Source organism: Argiope bruennichi, chromosome 11 (genome assembly GCF_947563725.1).
Source record: "Argiope bruennichi chromosome 11, qqArgBrue1.1, whole genome shotgun sequence".
NCBI classification, from domain to species: Eukaryota; Metazoa; Arthropoda; class Arachnida; order Araneae; family Araneidae; genus Argiope; species Argiope bruennichi.
The window spans coordinates 64,145,613-64,165,664 of record NC_079161.1 but is presented as its reverse complement, the minus strand read 5'-3'; the positions used below and the strand labels follow the sequence as shown (position 1 = coordinate 64,165,664).

General features: G+C 31.0%; 2 protein-coding genes across 2 annotated transcripts; both read right to left on the bottom strand.

Moving 5' to 3' along the window:
• Window positions 1-2,309: 2,309 nt before the first annotated feature.
• LOC129956578 (uncharacterized) lies at window positions 2,310-3,125 on the bottom strand. Its single transcript, XM_056068506.1, has one exon. The coding sequence runs from the start codon at window positions 3,123-3,125 to the stop codon at window positions 2,310-2,312; it is 816 nt and encodes a 271-aa protein (XP_055924481.1).
• A 308-nt stretch (window positions 3,126-3,433) lies between these two features.
• On the bottom strand, window positions 3,434-4,966 carry LOC129956577 (uncharacterized). The gene has a single exon (XM_056068505.1). The coding sequence runs from the start codon at window positions 4,964-4,966 to the stop codon at window positions 3,434-3,436; it is 1,533 nt and encodes a 510-aa protein (XP_055924480.1).
• Window positions 4,967-20,052: the final 15,086 nt, after the last annotated feature.

The following is a 20,052-nucleotide window of genomic DNA, read 5'->3' as shown; positions in this document are numbered from 1 at the left end:
CCATAATAATTTAGGAATGAGATATGCCTATTTCTTTGACGGAACTTACTTGTTTTTGCATTTTTCGGATCTCTAAAAACAATAAGCATTTTGAAATTCTGTGTAAATGGCTTTACGCCTATCATTCTCATCCCTTGCGTTGGCGAGGGGAGATGGAAATGGCCAATTTTGGTGTTTGAGGGTCCTTTCGAAGATAATAATGATGATAACAAATAAAGAAATATTCTGCAGAATTTGATTTAAGCTGTAGTTTTTCCATTATGAATTTCAGTTTCAGATATTTCGCTTCAGTAGTGCTTTTATTTTTATTTTATATCTGAATACATTCCATAATTTATTTCTGTTGAAATCTTCAAATGCGTACATAAATTATTTTAAAGTTTTATTTCTTTTTTTTTTTTTAATATACTTGTTTGAAATATTCATCTAACATATATTATAGTATTTTTTCAAAAGTACTCAACTAGTTTTATTTATAAATTTTGGATTTTGTACATAAAACCTACACAACATTTTATGAAAGATAATGAAATTTCAGAATAGGACAAACTTTGTTCTCAGTTTTCCTCGAAGCACGATAAATTATTTCCGTATCTGCTGCCCGAAGCCTTAGTGGTGCAATATGCCATGTTTTCTTGTAACACGTCCTTCAAAAGGAACTGCAGGGTATACCGACTATTGTACACCAGAACATGTGGAGAATGCATAATAGGGCACCAACACATTTTTCTATTGGAGTGCATAACTTCCTGGATGTTACATATTCCGGAAAGTGGATAGAACATGACTGATATGCTGTTAGTATCCACGTTCACGGTACTCAATCCCTTAGATTTCTGTTTCAGCGGCCACATGAAATAGCTTGTTTATGGCCTTTGGATAGAATGGAACATTTCGTGGCGCGAATTGTCTTAGCTCCTGTAGAAATCGCCAGCAGAGAGGGAACATTTGAATGCGTCCGGAGATCCTTTAAATGTCGTTGTTGGCTGTGCAATGACTTTCGCGGTAGCAACATTCAGCAATTTTTATAGAGGTTTTTTATTATTGCCTTTCTGACATTAAAACTGACGTGTCTTTCTAACGTTAATTGTATGCTGTATTTCTATTGCGATTTTCATCAAACAAACGTCGTTTGCGACCTTATGCTCATTGGAATTCTTATCTCCTTGATCTTTATTATCATTCCTCTGAATTTTTCGGTAGGATTCGGCAACACCCTGTGCAAACATCAGTAGAGATGTTGCTAACGATTAGCAGACACCAATTCCTGTATTCTGATGCCAATTTTAGTTTTTCTTGAATATCTGAAAAACTCTTTAGTTTTCAAACTATATGCTTATATCAAATTAAAAAGTGAAGTATTCTTCACATTTTCATGCTTTTTTTTTTCAAGTTTTAATATTTTTGCAGATAGGGTTCCAAACTACTTTCTTGTTTTCTGTAATTTACTACCTCCTGGGTCATCAAATCAGGCTGTTGCCAACATGAAAAAAAATTAAGAATGTGATTTCTCTTAAAAAAGAATTCGTAGTTGAAACATCATTTGATATTTATTATTTTTTCAGTTTCCAACATTTCCCGGATATCCTATATTTTTGCGATTTTCACCTACTAAACGTTGTTTGAGGACTTTTGTTTGATAGTGATTTTCTATCCTCTTGATATCTATTGTCACTTCTCTGAATTTGTTGGTTGAATTTGGCAACACTTTGGGTATACTGAAGTACAACCAGGAAATATGTACTTCCGAATAGTAATCAAAATGGAATCTTCACTAAACTCAAATCCATCTCTCTTAAATAAATGACACAAAATTTTTATTCAATTGAAAATAAGAAAAGTACTTCCAATTTTTACTTTCATTACTTAATTTATGCTCTCAATTTCAGTTCGAATAGCCATTGGCATTGTCGTGTACTCGCCTATGGTACACGGGTTCTTTTACTGTGATTGAAAAAAACTACTCTCCTTGAAAAAATAACTATAACATTTATTTCTACGACAAGACAAGCTATTCTATATACATATTAAGTTTAAATGACTGCATTTCCGAAAGTAAACAGTTCAGAATCTTTTCAGCTGCTGATCACAACGCTGTTCCGTTTTTCAAGTTTGATTCCAAGTTGTTGTTGTTTTAATCCGGAGTTGAGTTGTTACTCGCTTCGTCGAAGATTGCGGATTCACGCTACACTCCCACCTTTTGGGTTTTTCTTTTCAAGAAAACTCAAAATGTTCTTTAGTCCAAACAGTTCACAGGTCCAGCCGATTGAGAACTTGAATCTTTCGGCTGAAACGGGTTTTCATGGTATTTAGATTTGACAGAGACGTTTCGTCCGATTCTGGTAGCTCAGGATGTTCAACATATTGCTGTTGTACTGCCTCTTCTTTTTCATCTTCAACTCCAGATGACAATTCAAAGTTGCCGCTAAAAGGGATGGACTGCAGGTGACACCAAACACAACTCTACGATGTCTGTAGATTTTCATTCCCTTGTCTTTGGTTTTCCATAAAAATCGCAGATAATCCTTGTATCTCTCTCTGATTCCGATCTGAAGAAATGCCTTCTCAATGTCTGATGCTATTCCAGCAGGAAATTTCCGGAGACGATTCAGTAGGGAAGGAACAAGTTCAATTAAATTAGGACCGCTTTCTAAGTAGGCATTCAGTGAGGGTGTACCCTTTATAAGTGCGGATGCATCGAAAACTGGCCTCACTTTCTTAGTAATGCTGCTCTCTTTAAATACAGGCCTGTGCGGGAGATAGTATACATTCAATTCCTTTTTATCTTCGATTTCTTCAATGACACCGTCAGCAATCCATTTTTTAAAGATATCTGCATATACTCCAACTCTCTCGGATTCTACAAGTATTTTATAAACAGAAGAAAGTTGTTTCTCGGCCATTTGTCTGTTGTCAGGGAGCCGGGATGATTCTAACACCCAAGGTAAGGCGACTTCGTACCTCCCTTCCTCATCAATCGTCAGAGTGTTTCGAAAATAATCTGAAGTACCTTGATGCATTTCAGTCTTCTTTTTCGATTCAGTAGGATCAGTAATTCCAATGGCTTCTAACTTACATAAGTCACTTATATTACAATCTTTTATAAGGAAGTTTGTCACTGTCATGTTTATAGAGTCTAAATTGCTTGGTGCTCTTCCCATAAGTGTCCAACCAAGCAAAGTCTCAGTGGCAGTTAATCCACAAGTTAAATTGAGGATTTTTCCAGTCATCAATTTTCCTGCTATGTCAGCACCAATAAGCAAATGGATTGTTGATGAAGAACAAGATGGTAAACATTCTTGATCCGTTAGATGGATTCCATTATCCTCTAGTTCCTTTGACCAAAATCCGGTTGGTATCTGACAAATTTCGGCACAGATTTTCTCTTGATCAAATGCGTTAAAAGTGCAATGATAATTTTTGTTAAAATCACTTACAAAAATCTTGTATTCTGAGGATTTTGCATCCCTCCAAACAAAGTATGAATAAGAGTTGTTTCTTTTAATGCAGGATACTTCATTTTCTTAGCAGCTTCTTTCGTAATATAAGATTTCTGGCTTCCAGTGTCTATGAGGGCCCTCACAGCAAAATCCTGTGTTTCTCCTCGAAGAACCACGACCAGGGTTTGTAGAAACACACTTGTAGAACATGTGGGATTGGTCAATGTATTAAACTGTCCAAAATTGATTGAACTTTCCGTTGCTTCTTGAGAGTTAGAAGACTCAACGGTCTTTCTATCAGGGCACATCACAGCATGATGTCTTTGACCACAAATTCCACAATTCACTTGGACCCTGCATAGCTTTGACACGTGACCGTTACTTAGACATCTGAAACAGCAACCTCTTTTCTTCAATCGGTTCATTTTCTCACTTAAATCCAAATTTCGAGCAACATGACATTCTTTGGATTCATGATTGTTCTTGTCACAAAATGCACACTTCAAAACAGATTTTTGGTTTCCTGAAAAAAGTCCCGCAGCTGTCGGCAAGTCTCTTTTAATCTTTATATTTTTGTTATTTTCTTTCAAAGAGAAGCCTTCCATAGCAAGAGCTATCCTGTCCTCATTTTCAACTTCGTTCTTCAAAAATTTCATCAAACTTTCCAATCGAGATTCTTTTGTGTCATCTTTTCTATCCAATCCTCTATCATTTCTCCGCCAGGCTCTTAAAACTTCTTCACTTAAACAAGACTCAACCAAGGGAAACAACATGGCCGCATACTTTGCTGTAGTAACGCCAAGAGTTTCTAATGATCTCAGCTGGGTTTCAAGTCTATCATAAACAGTTGATAATTCAACATGTTTCTCTTTAAGATTAAATGCGAGTGTCAATTTTAACAATTCTCTAACGTAATATTCAACCAATAAATCATCTCTGCCGAATCTAGATTTCAGACAATCAATCGCCTTGCAATAATTTCCGGAGGTAGGGGGAAAACTTTCAACTAATTCCCTCGCTCTGGAATTCGGGATAGTTGCTTGGACTAAATATTGAAACTTGTCGGTTTCATCGATATCGTTGTCTTCATCAATTTTTCTGAATTGTCCCCAAAATGGCAGCCAATCTTTAATTTCCCCGCCAAATTTCTTCAGTTCCAAACGAGGCAGCTTGAATTTCCGCTTTTCACCGCCAACTGAAGATGATGTATCAGCGTTAACAGCGGGATTAGTTTTTCGATCCACTAATAAACTCATTCTTTTAAAATTGAGTGAATACTCATCTGCTGAACGAGATTCCTTTTCAATATCGTCTTCATTTATTTCTTCAGACATCAACAAACGATTCAAAATATCTTCATTTAATTGCAAAAGTTCATTATTTTTCTCGCCAAGCAGCTGGAAAGTTGCCAAACAATCTAAATCATCTGCAATGTTTACTTCCGTTTTCGCTGACTCATCTAAATGATTAAACAATCTAGTAAATGCAGATCTAACTGTTTTTCGTTTAAGCTTTAAAGCTTCCATAATTTTTTCTGAAACAGTTATTCTTCAAAGTATCGACAAATTTCTAATAACAAATAATTTATCGTCAAAAAAATTCACTTGCCTTTCGAATCGTTGATTTCAAATCACAGTCCTGTCGCGGACGCCATGTCGTGTACTCGCCTATGGTACACGGGTTCTTTTACTGTGATTGAAAAAAACTACTCTCCTTGAAAAAATAACTATAACATTTATTTCTACGACAAGACAAGCTATTCTATATACATATTAAGTTAAAATGACTGCATTTCCGAAAGTAAACAGTTCAGAATCTTTTCAGCTGCTGATCACAACGCTGTTCCGTTTTTCAAGTTTGATTCCAAGTTGTTGTTGTTTTAATCCGGAGTTGAGTTGTTACTCGCTTCGTCGAAGATTGCGGATTCACGCTACAGGCATATCAAAAAAAAAATTTTCACAGGTAGTTTTCGAAAACAGTAATTACGAAGCACATAATGTTATTTTGTGTTTTTGCTTCAATTTTCATTTTTGGTACTAACCCATTTGAAGACGGAAAGATCCATATACAATACATGTTGATATTGAATTCAATTTTGCACTCGGTGATTTTTTTTTCTAAGATCTATGTTTTAGATTCATAATCTTAGAACATTTTCTTATATTATCAGTTTATTTTAGCTATTGACTTTTTTCTAGGCAATTAAATCACCTCTAACCAATGCAAAGCAATCTCAGTATTTGCCACTATTTTATTTTGTCTGTATCGTATCGGCAACACTATTCAGCCAGCAATCCAACTATTTGTAGTGAAAATCATTATTTTATTACTATTGCAGACATCACAAACACTAATTTAAAAATATTAAATTCTATAATTCAGTTGTTATCTGGAACTTCTGTCATTCCTCCCTTCCTCTCCATTTCTTTATCCAAATTAAAATAGGAAATTGAGCTCCTTGGTAAATCCGATAGACGGCGCTGATTGTTAAAATTCTCTACTGGACAAATCAGCACGATTTACGGTTCTTTGTATATACTGTTGCATATGTGGTCTAGTAGATATTGATTTAGAATTTGCCTTTAAAATTATTTATTAAGTTACTTAAAATTACACACATATTTAAAGTAATTTCATTTTGGAATAGGATTCTTCGGCGCTTTCCATTTCTCTCCATTTCGTTGACTGCCAAGAAAATAAGACATTAACATATAAATCGACGGTCCACAGCGCTATTTGGAGAAAAAGGAATATGTAACATATTTCTCCAATCTTTGATAGAAATCGACTGCTTTACTAATTCTGTTACGAACAAATACGTCTGCCTCTGAAGCCGGAAATGTAGCTAGCGAAGTGGAAGCAAAAATTACAGTTAATCTTTTTCTCTATAACCAATTTATCAATCTAATTTAATTGGTTTCATTTTAATGCCGAGAAATAAAAAAAAAATGGTTGAAATTATAGATACTTTTTGAAGTTTTCTGTGATTTTTCTATCAAGAAGAAACAGTGGACGTTGTGGTTTTTCTTTGCAATTTTCATTTGGAAATTCTTTCTACTTTAAATTATAGCTTTTCAGTTTCATCCTGTTTTTTTAATCTATTTTCTATCCAGAGGCAGTCCTTTTAGAACTATTTAAGAATTATAAATAAATCCTTTAAATATATTTAATAAGTTTATGAATTTACTATTTAATCACCAATCAATAGTTATGAATCGTTGAAATTATTTGTTTTTATAAGGATGTGAAACTAAATACATAACAGCTAAATACATTTTCGATCAAAAAATTATACTAAAAGTGACGTAAATTAACGTTTAGATGCCTCAAGTTATTTTCATTTACAATTATAGACAATGTTAAAATAGTTGCAATTACAACAGATTAATTTTATGAAAATTAAGAACAACGAGAAATTCCGGGCATACAAAAATCAAATAATAGAATAAATATTAAATTAAAAAATGGTTCTTGCCTTTTTAAAACTATAACCTTTTTTATATATTAATTATAGGCAGAATTAATTTCTATCAAAAAAATTGTAAAAATAAATGGTTACAGCTCTAAAAAGGCATTTAATTAGAAAGGCAGAAGAAATTCCCATTGCTCAGCAATTTCATATATCTTGCTAGTAATATATTATATGCCTGCGAGTAAAAAATTCTAGCTTGCCACAAAGCCAGACACCATTCGGCAAATTTAAAAGTACCGTAATTCTCTTTACCTTTTCACTTTACAGCATTCTTCAAAATAGTATTCGATAAAAGAAATTCATGGTCAGTAGTTTATGAATGCCTAATAAAAATGTAAATTTGTGTATGACCCATTATATTAGGAGAATGTAAAAAAAAATTATTCATAAGTTTAAGCAGGAATTTTGTACACTGAACTTACTACTGAAATTTAGAAATGATAATATTTTTAAATTTTTCAACTCTACTTTTGCATTGATTCGCATTATAAAAACCACATTTTAATAATAAATCTTTGTGCAAACGAATAGCAAATTCCAATATTCCCAAAACTAAAAACTATACGTATGTATGTACTATTAATTTAATGTGCTTTCTACTGCCTGTGTTTATCATTTGCAGTCAGACGATTTTTTTCCTATTTATCACATATTTTGTTTAATAAACCAATTTAAAAAGTAAAGAAGTTCTATGTTATATATTATTATCTCCTCTGTAACAGATGAACCAAATTACCGAAAGAGAAATAGTGCGAATGTTTGAACACTAATCGTAACTCCTCCATTTCTGCATTTCATTATCTACCACTATTATTAATCAGAATCTTTTTATATATATAAAAAAAAAAAAACCATATGCATAAGCCGACACTCATTAGCTGTGTTTCTATAATCTATTATTAAAGCTTTTGAAATAAAAGCTAATTTCGAAAGAAAAGGAGTAACTTATTGCTAGGCGGAAGCAGAACGAAATTACTGCCAAAGCCGTTGAGATAAAAGGTAATGTGATAGAAGTGAAGACGGAATCGAGCGCTCTCTGGGATTTTTAAGCGATCGCAGCGCCTCTGTCTTAGAAGGAATTATGCACCAACATCAATTCCGGTATTAAACTGAGGGAAACTTGCACCGACTGTGTTTAAGAATTCTCTAGTTGAAATCGGGTACATGCTAAAAATATTGATTTCGATGAAAGAAATTTCGCATAAGCCAATTAATAAAATGCCTCACAATTTTGCACAGAAATTATCTAGTTTCCTTTTGTGATATGGAAAAATTATTGTTGCTATAACATTCAATTATTGTTGAATTTCTTATAGAGCAATAATTCGAATGCGCCTACAGGAATGCTACAGTTTCAGGCTTTTGTCCGAATTTGTTCTAAGCTTAAAAGCGCAATCTTTCCACGTGAGCGATTCAGATAGATGTGGGTTCACCAAATTGATAAAATGACGATACAACAAGCACTAAACTTACGTCGATTCTTTAGATAGTTTTTCAACTGTTACAAATAATTTTCAGTAAAAAAATACCATTTGCAACCGAATTTTTTTCATAATTATTATACCAACAATTAGTTTCATAGAACGTATATTTTTAAATTAAATAAATTTAAATATTATGTTTATGGAATATATTTTCTGTTACAATATTTATTAAGGTATAGAAATACTCTAATATTCCTTCTTTCATCAGGGCAAGTCAGTCTCAATTCTGTGATAAATGCTACTGAAAATAAATTATATGAAACAGAAACAAAAATTTTAATTTGAAATATAGATTACTATTTCACTTCCTTTCCAGAAAACTTTTATTTAGAAAAAATGGGGTATGCAGTAATTGATATTTTAGTGTTAGTTAATTAGGAGTTGTTTCAATTAACTGTGACCAAGTTGAATAAATTTTACAAAGCTTTGTATGATTCATCATTATAAGAAAGGTAACTTAATAGTTGCCAATAATCTTGATGACATAGTTCAGAATCTTTGACAAATTAACTTATTTGTTCGTGCAATATGTTATTGGTATCCAATGAATAAATAAATATTAGTATTTATGAATATAATTTAATTATTATTAATATTTCTTATAATATTATTTATTATAATAATTTTATAGCTTTTTATGTTTTATAGCCCATCCAGTATGATCTGTTGACAGGAAAAGGAAAGAAAAAAAAATAATGCTTTTTAATAGTGAATACAGTTTTTAAAAAAATACTTTTATCCGTGTATAAAAGCGTAGATTATTTTAAAGCGTAGATTTTTTTTGTTTGTAAGTTTTAAATTCATTATTATAATGTATGCAGGGTCGTGTCCCCAATCGAAAGAAGACTACACGTTTGCCTTTTCCATATTTTAATAAACGAACACAACACTACACGATCATTAAGCAAAAGAACAAAAGTATATGGTTTGTTGCAGTTTACGCGAACATAGAATGGTTGTTATTCTTCAACTTCGACGCTCACACACTCTCACTCCAAGCGTGTCTCTTCTGTCGTTTGCCTCGCTTCTCCGTCTAGTCTGAAAACTACTGCCATCTACCGGCGAGGGAGGGGGAGTAGCATAGGGGCTCATACTACATATATATGCTGGATTTAAGAATTTGATTTATTTTGAAATTCACTAGAAGGCGATTTTGAATGAAAGAAACAGTTCGTCAATTAGTTTTAATTATGTTCTGAGAATGTGAAAATCGTTCATTATTAATTTATGCATACATTTATATAAATTTCGACAATTCTGTCACCTCAAGAGATAAGTTAAAATTGAATTTAAGCTCCAATTTTCGAATATATATATATATATATATATATATATATATATATATATATATATATATATATATATATATATATATATATATATATATATATATATATATATATATATATATATATAAACTAATTCTTTAAAACTGTGTATGAAAATATTTGATCCAGAATGCTCTTGAGATACTGTAGATAAAAAAGCTAACCTGTATTGAAAAGAAGAATACAAATTTTTGAACTTGCTTCAGTTAAATTTTTTGTGGAATAATAGGAGCTAAAAAAAAGTTCACCTCGGAACTCTTCGGATGATGGTGAATGGATGCTTTCTGATGTTGAATCTGGATAACAATGATTTTTGACATTGTTCATACAATTGAAAATGTATTACTGTACTTATCTCTACTGTTGTAAATGATTTCTGTAATGTAGGAATTTGACTGCCAAATTCAAAATCGTTATTTAAACTATTTTATTTAGGACATTTAATTTTCAAGCTTCACACCTCTTTCATGCATAAAAAATATTGAGTCGTTCTGTTAATTCGTAGAATTATCAAATTTATCAAAATTAGAATAAGTGATTCATTACGTTGATGTCTTTTTTGAGAAAGCTGATTTTCTCTTTAAAAATTATCCAAGCCGTAGGAAGAGGAATTTACGTTATAAGATCAGTGTATATGTTACGGCCAAAGTCCGAAGTACTTGCAATTAATATTGTATTTTCTACTTTGTCTGGCCATTTTGCGAAGTGGCCGGGAATCCTTGGCCAAAGCTCGATGTGATAATCTGTACTTATAAATAAAACTCAATGTGTGTGTGTGTGTGTGTTTGTATGTGTATGTGTGTGTTTTGGCGCTTTACAGTCCAAACCGTTTGACATACAGTTATCAAATCTTGGAGATCGAAAAAGTGCACCTTGAAGCTATTTTTTTAATTTTTAATTTATTAAAAATTAAGCGTAATTTGGGCGTTTTGTCGTTATAACTTCAGAAAATATTATAGCACAAAATCGATTTAATTATCAAATTAAAGGTAAAAAAATTAACTTTTTAATGATATCAATGTTTTAATTTATAAATTATGCTTAGATTTTTAACGAATTTTTAAAGAAATATTTTAACTATATTTTTCAATAATATATTTCGCTCAAAATAAAAATTAAACTTAATCTGCACAAGCCCGTCAAATTAAAAAAAAAAAAAAAAAAAAAAAAAAATTAGCTTTCATCAACGCGTTGCCATCACATTGATAGAAGTTTAAATTAAAAGATAAATCAACTATTATTGCAAATTCAATATATAAAATTGTAATTTCCGGCAGCTGTCTGTATAAAATGAAATAAGATATTTTCTGAATAGTAAAAGGAGGAAAAAATTTCTATGAGCTTTGGCCATACTTATATTACTAATTAAATAAAAAAATTTAACATTTAAGTCAAGCATGGTTTAATATACTTAGGTTAATCATTCTAATCAGTGACCATCAGCTAATTTGGGCATACATGTGTTAACAAATTGGTCTAAAGGAACTGAATAATTATATTTAATGTAACTTTAGTCAATAAATGCTCCGATGAATTTGGAATTTTAAATTTTTACATAGGTCCTCTGCCCTTTGAATCATATTTAACAAAATATTCTTGAGACACCAACATTTTTAATAAAAATTGTTGAACTCCAATCAACAAAATCATTCATTAAGACTGAATAATTTATTAAATTTGAATATCGCTCTTCTATAAAAACTAGCGATTTTATACTACACCGACTGCCTCAATGAAGATACGCTAATCTTCTGCCAGGGTTTCTCGACCTGTGATTATAAAAATGTTGATTGTTCTAAAACTGATACATAAAAACTTCATAAATCGGTCAGATTTATTGCAGAAGATAGGGAAGCTTATTTATTTATTTAAAAGTTGAAGTGTCAAGAGTATTTCGCGGAATAGGATTCCTTGGGACCAAAGGACTGTGTAAAATTTAAAATTCGTAATTTTTTCTTAAGTTCGTTTATTGACTGAAATAAAATATTTTTTTTTTATTTGCATCATTTCAGTCTTTTGAAAGTAAAAAATTAATTTTACGATGAATCAGAAATTTTTGCTGAATAATTCTTTTAGATATTATATAAATCATTCTGCAGTGTACATATAAATTCACTGCCGAACGACTCTGATTTCGATTTTCATATTTAAAAAAAGACATGGTTAGCTTCAGTATAAAAATCTTTTATTTTGATTGCAGTTTAACATTTCCACTTTAATTTAAAGTAGAAATTTTATGGGTGCTGACAGAAAATTAGAGTAGTATAATGAACAGAACTGTTTAAGACCTACATAAAAGTATGACTAAATCATAAAAGTACCAAATTATGAAGCTGAAAAATTTTTTGCAGAGAAAGCTATTAAGAGAAAAAGTTACATTAACTGAAAATTTTAGCGATCATTAATACTGCGAACGAGCTGGTCGCCAAAGGCGACTAGTGGTAAATAAATATAATGACATTTATGTATAAATATAATAAAATATAAATAAGGACATGTTGTAGGTGAAATTCGGCAGATGGCGCCAACAAAGAAATGTCTTTAAATGATATTAACAACAAAACTATTTTTCCTTATATTTGTTTTAATTAGCCCTTATATTTACTATTTGCCGTTGCAAAAAATTTCATATTTTTTGAAGCGATATTTCGGGAGACAATGTGATCTGGGATCTTTAACCTTAGGTCCATGGAGCAGAAAAAGAGTAAGGATCACCCTTAAAGCTTATTTTTAACTCAGAGATGTCATCTATATTTGAACTCGTTTCTGAAACAATTGTACTTAAAAAAAAATCAGTACACAAAAGTACTCATTTTTAAATACTTCATTTTTAATAGTGTGTAAAATAATAGTTTCTCTTGATGATAATAATTTTTAATAGTGTGCTCTTGATTCCTTTTTTCCTACTTTGGCCGATCGTCCCAAGCAACTTCGCGAAATGGCCGGCCAAAGCCCGAAATCAAGAAAAGGTCTGGCATTGGCCGTTAAGTTTACAGCAACGTTGGCCAATTCGCGAATTGGCGGATTTCGGGCTTTGGCCATTAACATATATAATAATATTACATATATGAATCAATAAACAATAGAGTTTTCAGGAAATTGTCTTGCTCTTTGGCAAGAGATTCACTGGCTTATCAGGAAAAAAATAAGCGTAAGTTTTAACACCGTACCTCCAAAAATGACTTTATATCTCATTAAACATTTTTCCTATTCCTTTGAAATTCGGAGAGATTTCACTCAAAAGTTTAAACATTATTTTAAACTCAAAATACATTAAAAAAAAAACTTTACATCGATTTTAAGCTAACAAGCCTCATTTAACTAAAATGAAGCCAAATTTAAACATGAGAAAAAGCACAAGTGCAGTAATTTATAGAAGTAGCATTATGTAATTTATGTATGTTATGTATTTGTTACATTACATTATGTAATGTATTCATTTAAATGTGACATCAGAGAAAAAAAAATCAATCCAAACGTTATTTTCCAGTGCAACCAGAAATTTTAGATAAGGAGTTCTTCCATGTATTCTTCATTAAGAAATAAAGCATTGAAAACCTAATATTTGCAGCTTATAGAGGCTTTTTAAGGCGCGATCGTAGTGTAACCCCCTGTTTGGCGCACTTATTATATAAGAAATTATTTATAAATAACATTTTAATATACTTTTATAAATATAGAGTCCTGACATTAAGTTTTATTAATATTAAAGCTTTTTTAAAAAAACAAATAAAGAAAATTATTCCCGAGAATTAATAAAAGAATAGCAATTTCATTTGATAAAAATGATGTTTCTCCCCTTCATCTTGTTTGCATTATCATACTTTATTACATGTTATCTTGGTGCATGCTATTGTCACAGTGATATCATATCCATTTATATAAAATTCATTTTCATAACAATAAAGTATTTTTACTGTTAACTCTACTGTTGTAAGTAATGTTAACTACATTCAATGCAGCAAAAGGTATGTTTTATGGTACGTGTATATTTTACTTATAGAAATGTGTTTTGAAGCGGATTGTAACATATGTTCTGTGTCATTAAACTTTTGTTCCATTAACGGGTGTTTGAGAGTTTCTATTTCATCGTCCACAAAATATATCACTCCGAGCGCAGCATTGCAGGATAATGACATATGTAAACAAATATCTTTACCGTTGCGATCAGCGCCATCTGATGATGGAAATCGAACTAAAAAGTCATTGAAAGACCACATTCACTTTAATAATCAGCTATAGATTTTAAGAAAGGGATTGGCTTATTAAGTTGATGGAGTGCAAAAGAAATAGCAGTTGACAGAAACGAAGTTCAAAGACAAGAATACCAAGAGATTTAAAAAAAAATAATAATAATGTTTTCGTTCGAAACAAAAGGGGAAAAGAAAAAGAAACGTATTGTTTTTTGGTCATCAAAAGTTTCTTATCATTATAAAGTAAAATAGAACAATTATGTTCCTTTTAAAATATCAACTCCATCCAACAATTCTAAATAAAATAATCTTGATTTAAAAATTAAGTTAAATTTAAAACAATAGAATAAATCATGCAACAAATAAAGATCATTAAAAAAGATAATTTAATTATCCACTTGTAAAATACCTGAAATATTTTTCACTCTCATTTTTATAATTTTGGATCTCTTGTTTACAAAATCACGTTAAGATAATTAAAAAAAAATTAACAAAAAAAGCATTTCAATGGAAGCAAGCCTCTTTAAAAATGAATATAACGAATAACAATATCTTAATTAAAAAATCTTTGAGTTCTTGGTAAGTTTTACCAATGATATATTCGAATCTGACAGTTAAAGGTATAACAATATTTCACTTTCAACTTTGCCATTTGTGCGTCTCCAAATTGTTTCGAGCCCATATTTATAATTTTGTACATTAAAATTCTCTCGGTTGGCAACGCTTTACTGCACCAAAGTGGAAATTTAAACATCAACAGTTAGAGTTGCATGAAGAATGGAAAATTACGGAACGTGGTTCCTTATTCCATAAGGGTTGCTGCTATTTTAGCAAAATTCTGGAATTTCGGATTTTGTCTTATTTTTGAATTCAAAGTGCTTTGGATATTGCGTCATTTTCGTTATCTTGTTAAATCTTGAAAATATGTTATTCTACTAATGTGAGTACATGTATACATTTACTTTTATTTATTCTCTGCTTATAAACAAAATTCTATTTTTTTTTCATTGCGAATTGACCAAATTAAATTTAATTTGCATTTAAGTATGAAAATTTAACATCAGCTGTTATATGTCACAAGAATTGTTTTTACAAGTTATTTCTCGCAGTAAGCTTATCGCACATTTTTTGGAAGTAATTTTCAATTTAAAGAGTTGCAAGCTTATAAATAAAATTTTAGTAAGCGATAATTAGAAAGTGAATTAAAATCAATTCTGAATACAATTAATAGCTATAAGAATGTACTTATTTTTAGAAAATAGTAATATTAATTTTTTCCCTCTTTCTTGTACGAAAGCAGATTCGATTCAAAATGTTGTTTTGGAGTTAATTTGCTATCACTTGCCTCCGAATGTTCAACCAGTAAAATGTGTTTTGAATTTCAGAAACGTTGATATGTTTTATTAATTTTTAAAAGAAAATTGTTGATTGGCATTTGCTTTAAAAAAAAAATCAAATTTTTGATAAGTGTTTTCGAAGTTTAGAGATTTTTAGGATTTTTGCGGAAGTCTTTTATATTTTAAATTTCAAAAAAAGTTTTTTTTTCCCCATTTGGTCCAAACATCATTAGCTTGTTATTATTGCCTTTTTAACACTTGCGTAGTCATGGCTTATACTTCTTACTCGGATCGTTTCTCTAATTACATGTTACCTTTACTGTTCTTTATACCAAGTATAGAAAGAGACATTTAATTATATAAATGTGAATAATTAAGCTAGTAGGTGTGAGTCACAGGTGAGACAAGCGGTATCCAACATTTTAATATTTTTGCAGTTATTCTTAATATGCTTTTACTTACCGTCATTTGCCATTTTATGTAGCGTGTTGTCAATTTTAAGCAATTTTTTTAAAAACAAAGATGTTTAAGCATATTATGACGAATGATTTTATTTATCTTGAATTAAATTGTTTTTTGTTTTAAAGATCATAGCCAAGAGTGCCATACCGTCGATTATTAACAAACTGAAAAACTAAAGAATGCAGTACATTGTTTTGCTTATTTGATACAAAAAATTTAATTTTTAATCAGTAATAAAAACAATTTGGGTTTCGAAATCGATTAGATGAACTACGTTTCTTTTGTATGTGAGCTTTGAAACTCAAGTAGCACAGAAATATTCAATATTATTAAATATTACGAATATTTTCTACTATTATATAATATTAGCAATATTATGTAAGATGGTTGAATATAGAATATAATACCACACAGTATTGTGCAACATACTGTACTGATTTTCGCTTTATTTATTATATAGAACTTTTTTTTTCTCAAATCAGTAATCAAGTCTCAATATTTGTAATTTGATCTTATTTTAGTCTAGTAGCCTTTGACGACTAGTTTAAAAAAGCTACTATACTCTGTTTCACCCTAACTTGGCAGTATTGTAAAAGGTGGAAAATGTGACTCTCCGCGTTGAGAAAGAGTTCCCCATCAATTCCGACTTTAAAACAGTTAAAATGCGCAGAAATTTATTAAATAATATCATAAATTACAGAAATCCTTTTTTTTTTTATCAATATGTATTTAAAATTATTCTGAAGTTAGAAGTGCTTATATGTTAAGTATTTTGTAAATAAAGCGAACGAATAAAACTAAAAGATTGACATAATGAATTCCACTTTGGCTAGAACCGGTCTTCAAGGTCAAATATTTGGCGCGCTTTTCTTTTAGGTCTCCGCCAACTCAACTTCATTCTGTTCGCAACCATTATCATCTTTCGTACTTTTTTATTCTCGCTTTTTTAGCAACTGATATTTTTGATACTATTAATCGCATTAGTAGTTATTAGTTTTGTTTGGTGAATATTTATTCGATTCGTCATTTCTATTAACTTCTAAAATGTTTGAAAAAGAGAAAGTGTTTTCACCGACTACGCTGTGCACACCTTCAAGGCGAGTGAAACCAACAAAAAGGGCAACATGTAAAAACATATTAAATGTTTATTCTCGACTCCGAGAAAACCTTTAAGATTCTATCAATCAAATCGTTGATAAAGTTTCGCATCTTACAGATGTTTCGCAATGAACAGTTTTCCTTTCGAAAAAAGAAATAAAGGCATCCTTTAAGTACCCCTGGAAAGAAGCGACCATTCTCAGTAGATAAACATTCAGGTCTTGTAAAATATGATGATTTTACATTATTCTGTATTTGACGAAAAATCCAGGCATTTTTTTCACAGAAATGAGATCCCAACATTAGATAAAGTTTTAAAAGATGTGAACGATGATACAGATATCTTTTCGAAAAACATTAGCCGAACTACGCTTTACAGAATATTGAAAGATATATTGTTTTCTTTTGAGAAACGGTGACACGAAATGAAATAACTTTAATGATTTATTAAAAAAATGTGTCAATAATATTGAAAAAATATTGAAAATAAGGAAAGAATTAATTCTCCGATAAAGTGATATGATAAAGTAAATAAATATTTACTATTTGGCGAAAAATCTGCGAGATAAAGTTTCGCCAGCGATCTGCATTTCTAGTAACTTTGTACTTTAAAGTAACCCTGTTCCCCTGACGACGACTGCGATTCGGCATGCCTAGAATATACACTACTGCCAAGTTAGGGTGAAACAGAGTTTTTTATAGTTGAATTCAGGCACTTGCTATAATAATAATTTGGATTAAAGAAATTTTTGAATAATCTAATTTACAAAATATCTCACATTTTTGCACAGAAACTATATAATTTTCGTTTTTGATATGGAAAAATTGTGGCATTTTAATAATAATTTTCATTATATGGAAGGGTACTTCTTGCAATGATATTTTTCGTAATTTATTATTTTTTTTATTTTTTTATGATCAAATACGTAAATTCTGTTTTAATCTTGCATGAATTATTTCATAGGATCGAAAGTATTAATACCACGAAATTTACATTTTGTATACTGAAATGAAATCTATCACTGATCCAAGAAAAATATTCCTAACCACTTTTTCAGTTATTTCATTAATTTATATAAAAGCATTTTGTTTTCTAAGTTTTCTAGAGGTATGAATACATATCAATCAATTATTTTATAAATTTAAAACATCTGAATTATGTATTGAATTATTTATAAATAACAAAAATATAGTTTTTGATTTTATCTTTAAACAGTACTGTAAGAACAGGTTGTGAGTAACGCAACTCATCATCGCAAGTTATTGTGGTTCACACGTAACTAAATATTATAAATAATTATTAATGTTTTGTATTTGTTTAATTGTTATAATTGTTCATGTTTGTTTTTGAAGTAATTGCATCAAAAATATTTTATATATTATTTTTGTGTTAAATGAAACTATTTTTCTGCTGTTGCATCTGGCAACGAGATTTATATTGTAAAAAATAAATAGAACGAGTGAGATGCTCGCCGTTGCTTGGATTTGACGTAGTTTGTGTTTTTATTTTAATTTCTTTAAAATACTTTAAATCGTTGGTCGTAATATCCTAAAATAAGAAATGTTTATTTTATGTATCGAGCGTTTACAATCTGCACATTAAAACGCAGAGTCATACGCCGATAAAGTGGTGACCCGGAAACAGAACTGCAATGGCGACCAGCGAAAAACACGAACCGAAAGTAAGTGCAACGGAAACTGCAGCTAATGGTGAAGTAGCCAAGGTTAGTATAAAAATGCCTCCATTTTGGACAGAAAAGCCAGAAATTTGGTTTTACCAAGTGGAGGCGCAATTTTCCATTAGTGGTATTAAATCGGAGGAAACAAAATTTCATTATTTAATCGCGCAGATGGAACCAAGATTTGTTGAAAATTTATGGGATATAGTCACTGATGCTAATGAAAATAAATATACCGCTGCGAAGGAGAGATTGCTGAATACCTTTAAAGAAAGCGAAAATAGACGTATTCAGCGTCTCGTGTCAGAAATGGAGTTAGGCGATTTACGGCCAACTCAACTACTTCAAAAAAATGCGTAGTTTGGCGACAGATGGGATTTCGGATAATGTGTTGAAAACTCTATTTCTTCAAAAAATGCCGGATTCCATCCGAAATATCCTAATCGTCAGCAATGAAGATATCCGGAAACTTGCCGAAATGGCTGACCGTATTGTAGAAATGCATCCGAATCGGGAAATATATGCTACATCTAGAGGTGATATACAGCAGGATAGTGAAATAAATAGTTTACGTTCACAAATTGTTTCTTTAGAGCGTAAAATCAACCGCTTACAACTTGAACGCAGTCGTTCAAGGAGCAGAGATGCTAATCAAAACAATCGGGGGCGCAGCGCGTCTCGTAAACGATTTAATCCTGCTGGTAAGTACTGTTTTTATCATTATAAATGTGGAGCAAAGTGTCATCCCGATAAATGCAAGAAACCTTGCGAGTGGAAAAATGCAAATTCGGAAAACTAGCATCAGCAGCAGACTTAACGGCGAGTTCTGCTGCGGAAGTAAATCAAGATTGCCGTCAATACCGTTTATTTGTCTTTGACAAAACAACGGGTTTGCGTTTTCTTGTGGACAGTGGAGCTGATGTTAGCATTTTTCCCAATACCGCAAAACAAATTTCAACTAGTGATTATAAATTATATGCTGCAAATGGAACTGAAATTGAAACATATGGAACGAAAGTATTAACCCTTGATTTGGGATTACGTTGTGAATTCCAATGGCCTTTTGTCATAGCAAATATCAAACAGCCAATTTTAGGAGCAGATTTCCTAAATCGTTTCCATTTGTTAGTTGACGTTAAGAATAAAACATTAATTGATGGAATAACTAACCTCTCTTCTGAAGGTAAAGTTGCACCTGCCTTAAACGTCAGTGTAAATACAATGTACAGTGCCTGTAAATATTCAGATTTATTGTATTTGTACCCATCTATTACAAAACCTAATTTTTTTATTTCTGATGTAAAGCATACTATAAAACACCACATAGAAACTAGGGGACCACCAGTGTACTCTAAGGCAAGACGATTAGATCCGAAGAAATTAGAAACTGCCAAACCGGAATTTAAGTTTATGCTGGACAATAATATTATTCGTCCATCTAAATCAGAGTGGGCCAGTCCACTGCATATGGTCTCGAAGAAAGATGGATCTTTCCGACCATGCGGGGACTACAGAAGGTTGAATGACCAAACACTCCCAGATAGATATCCAATTCCTAG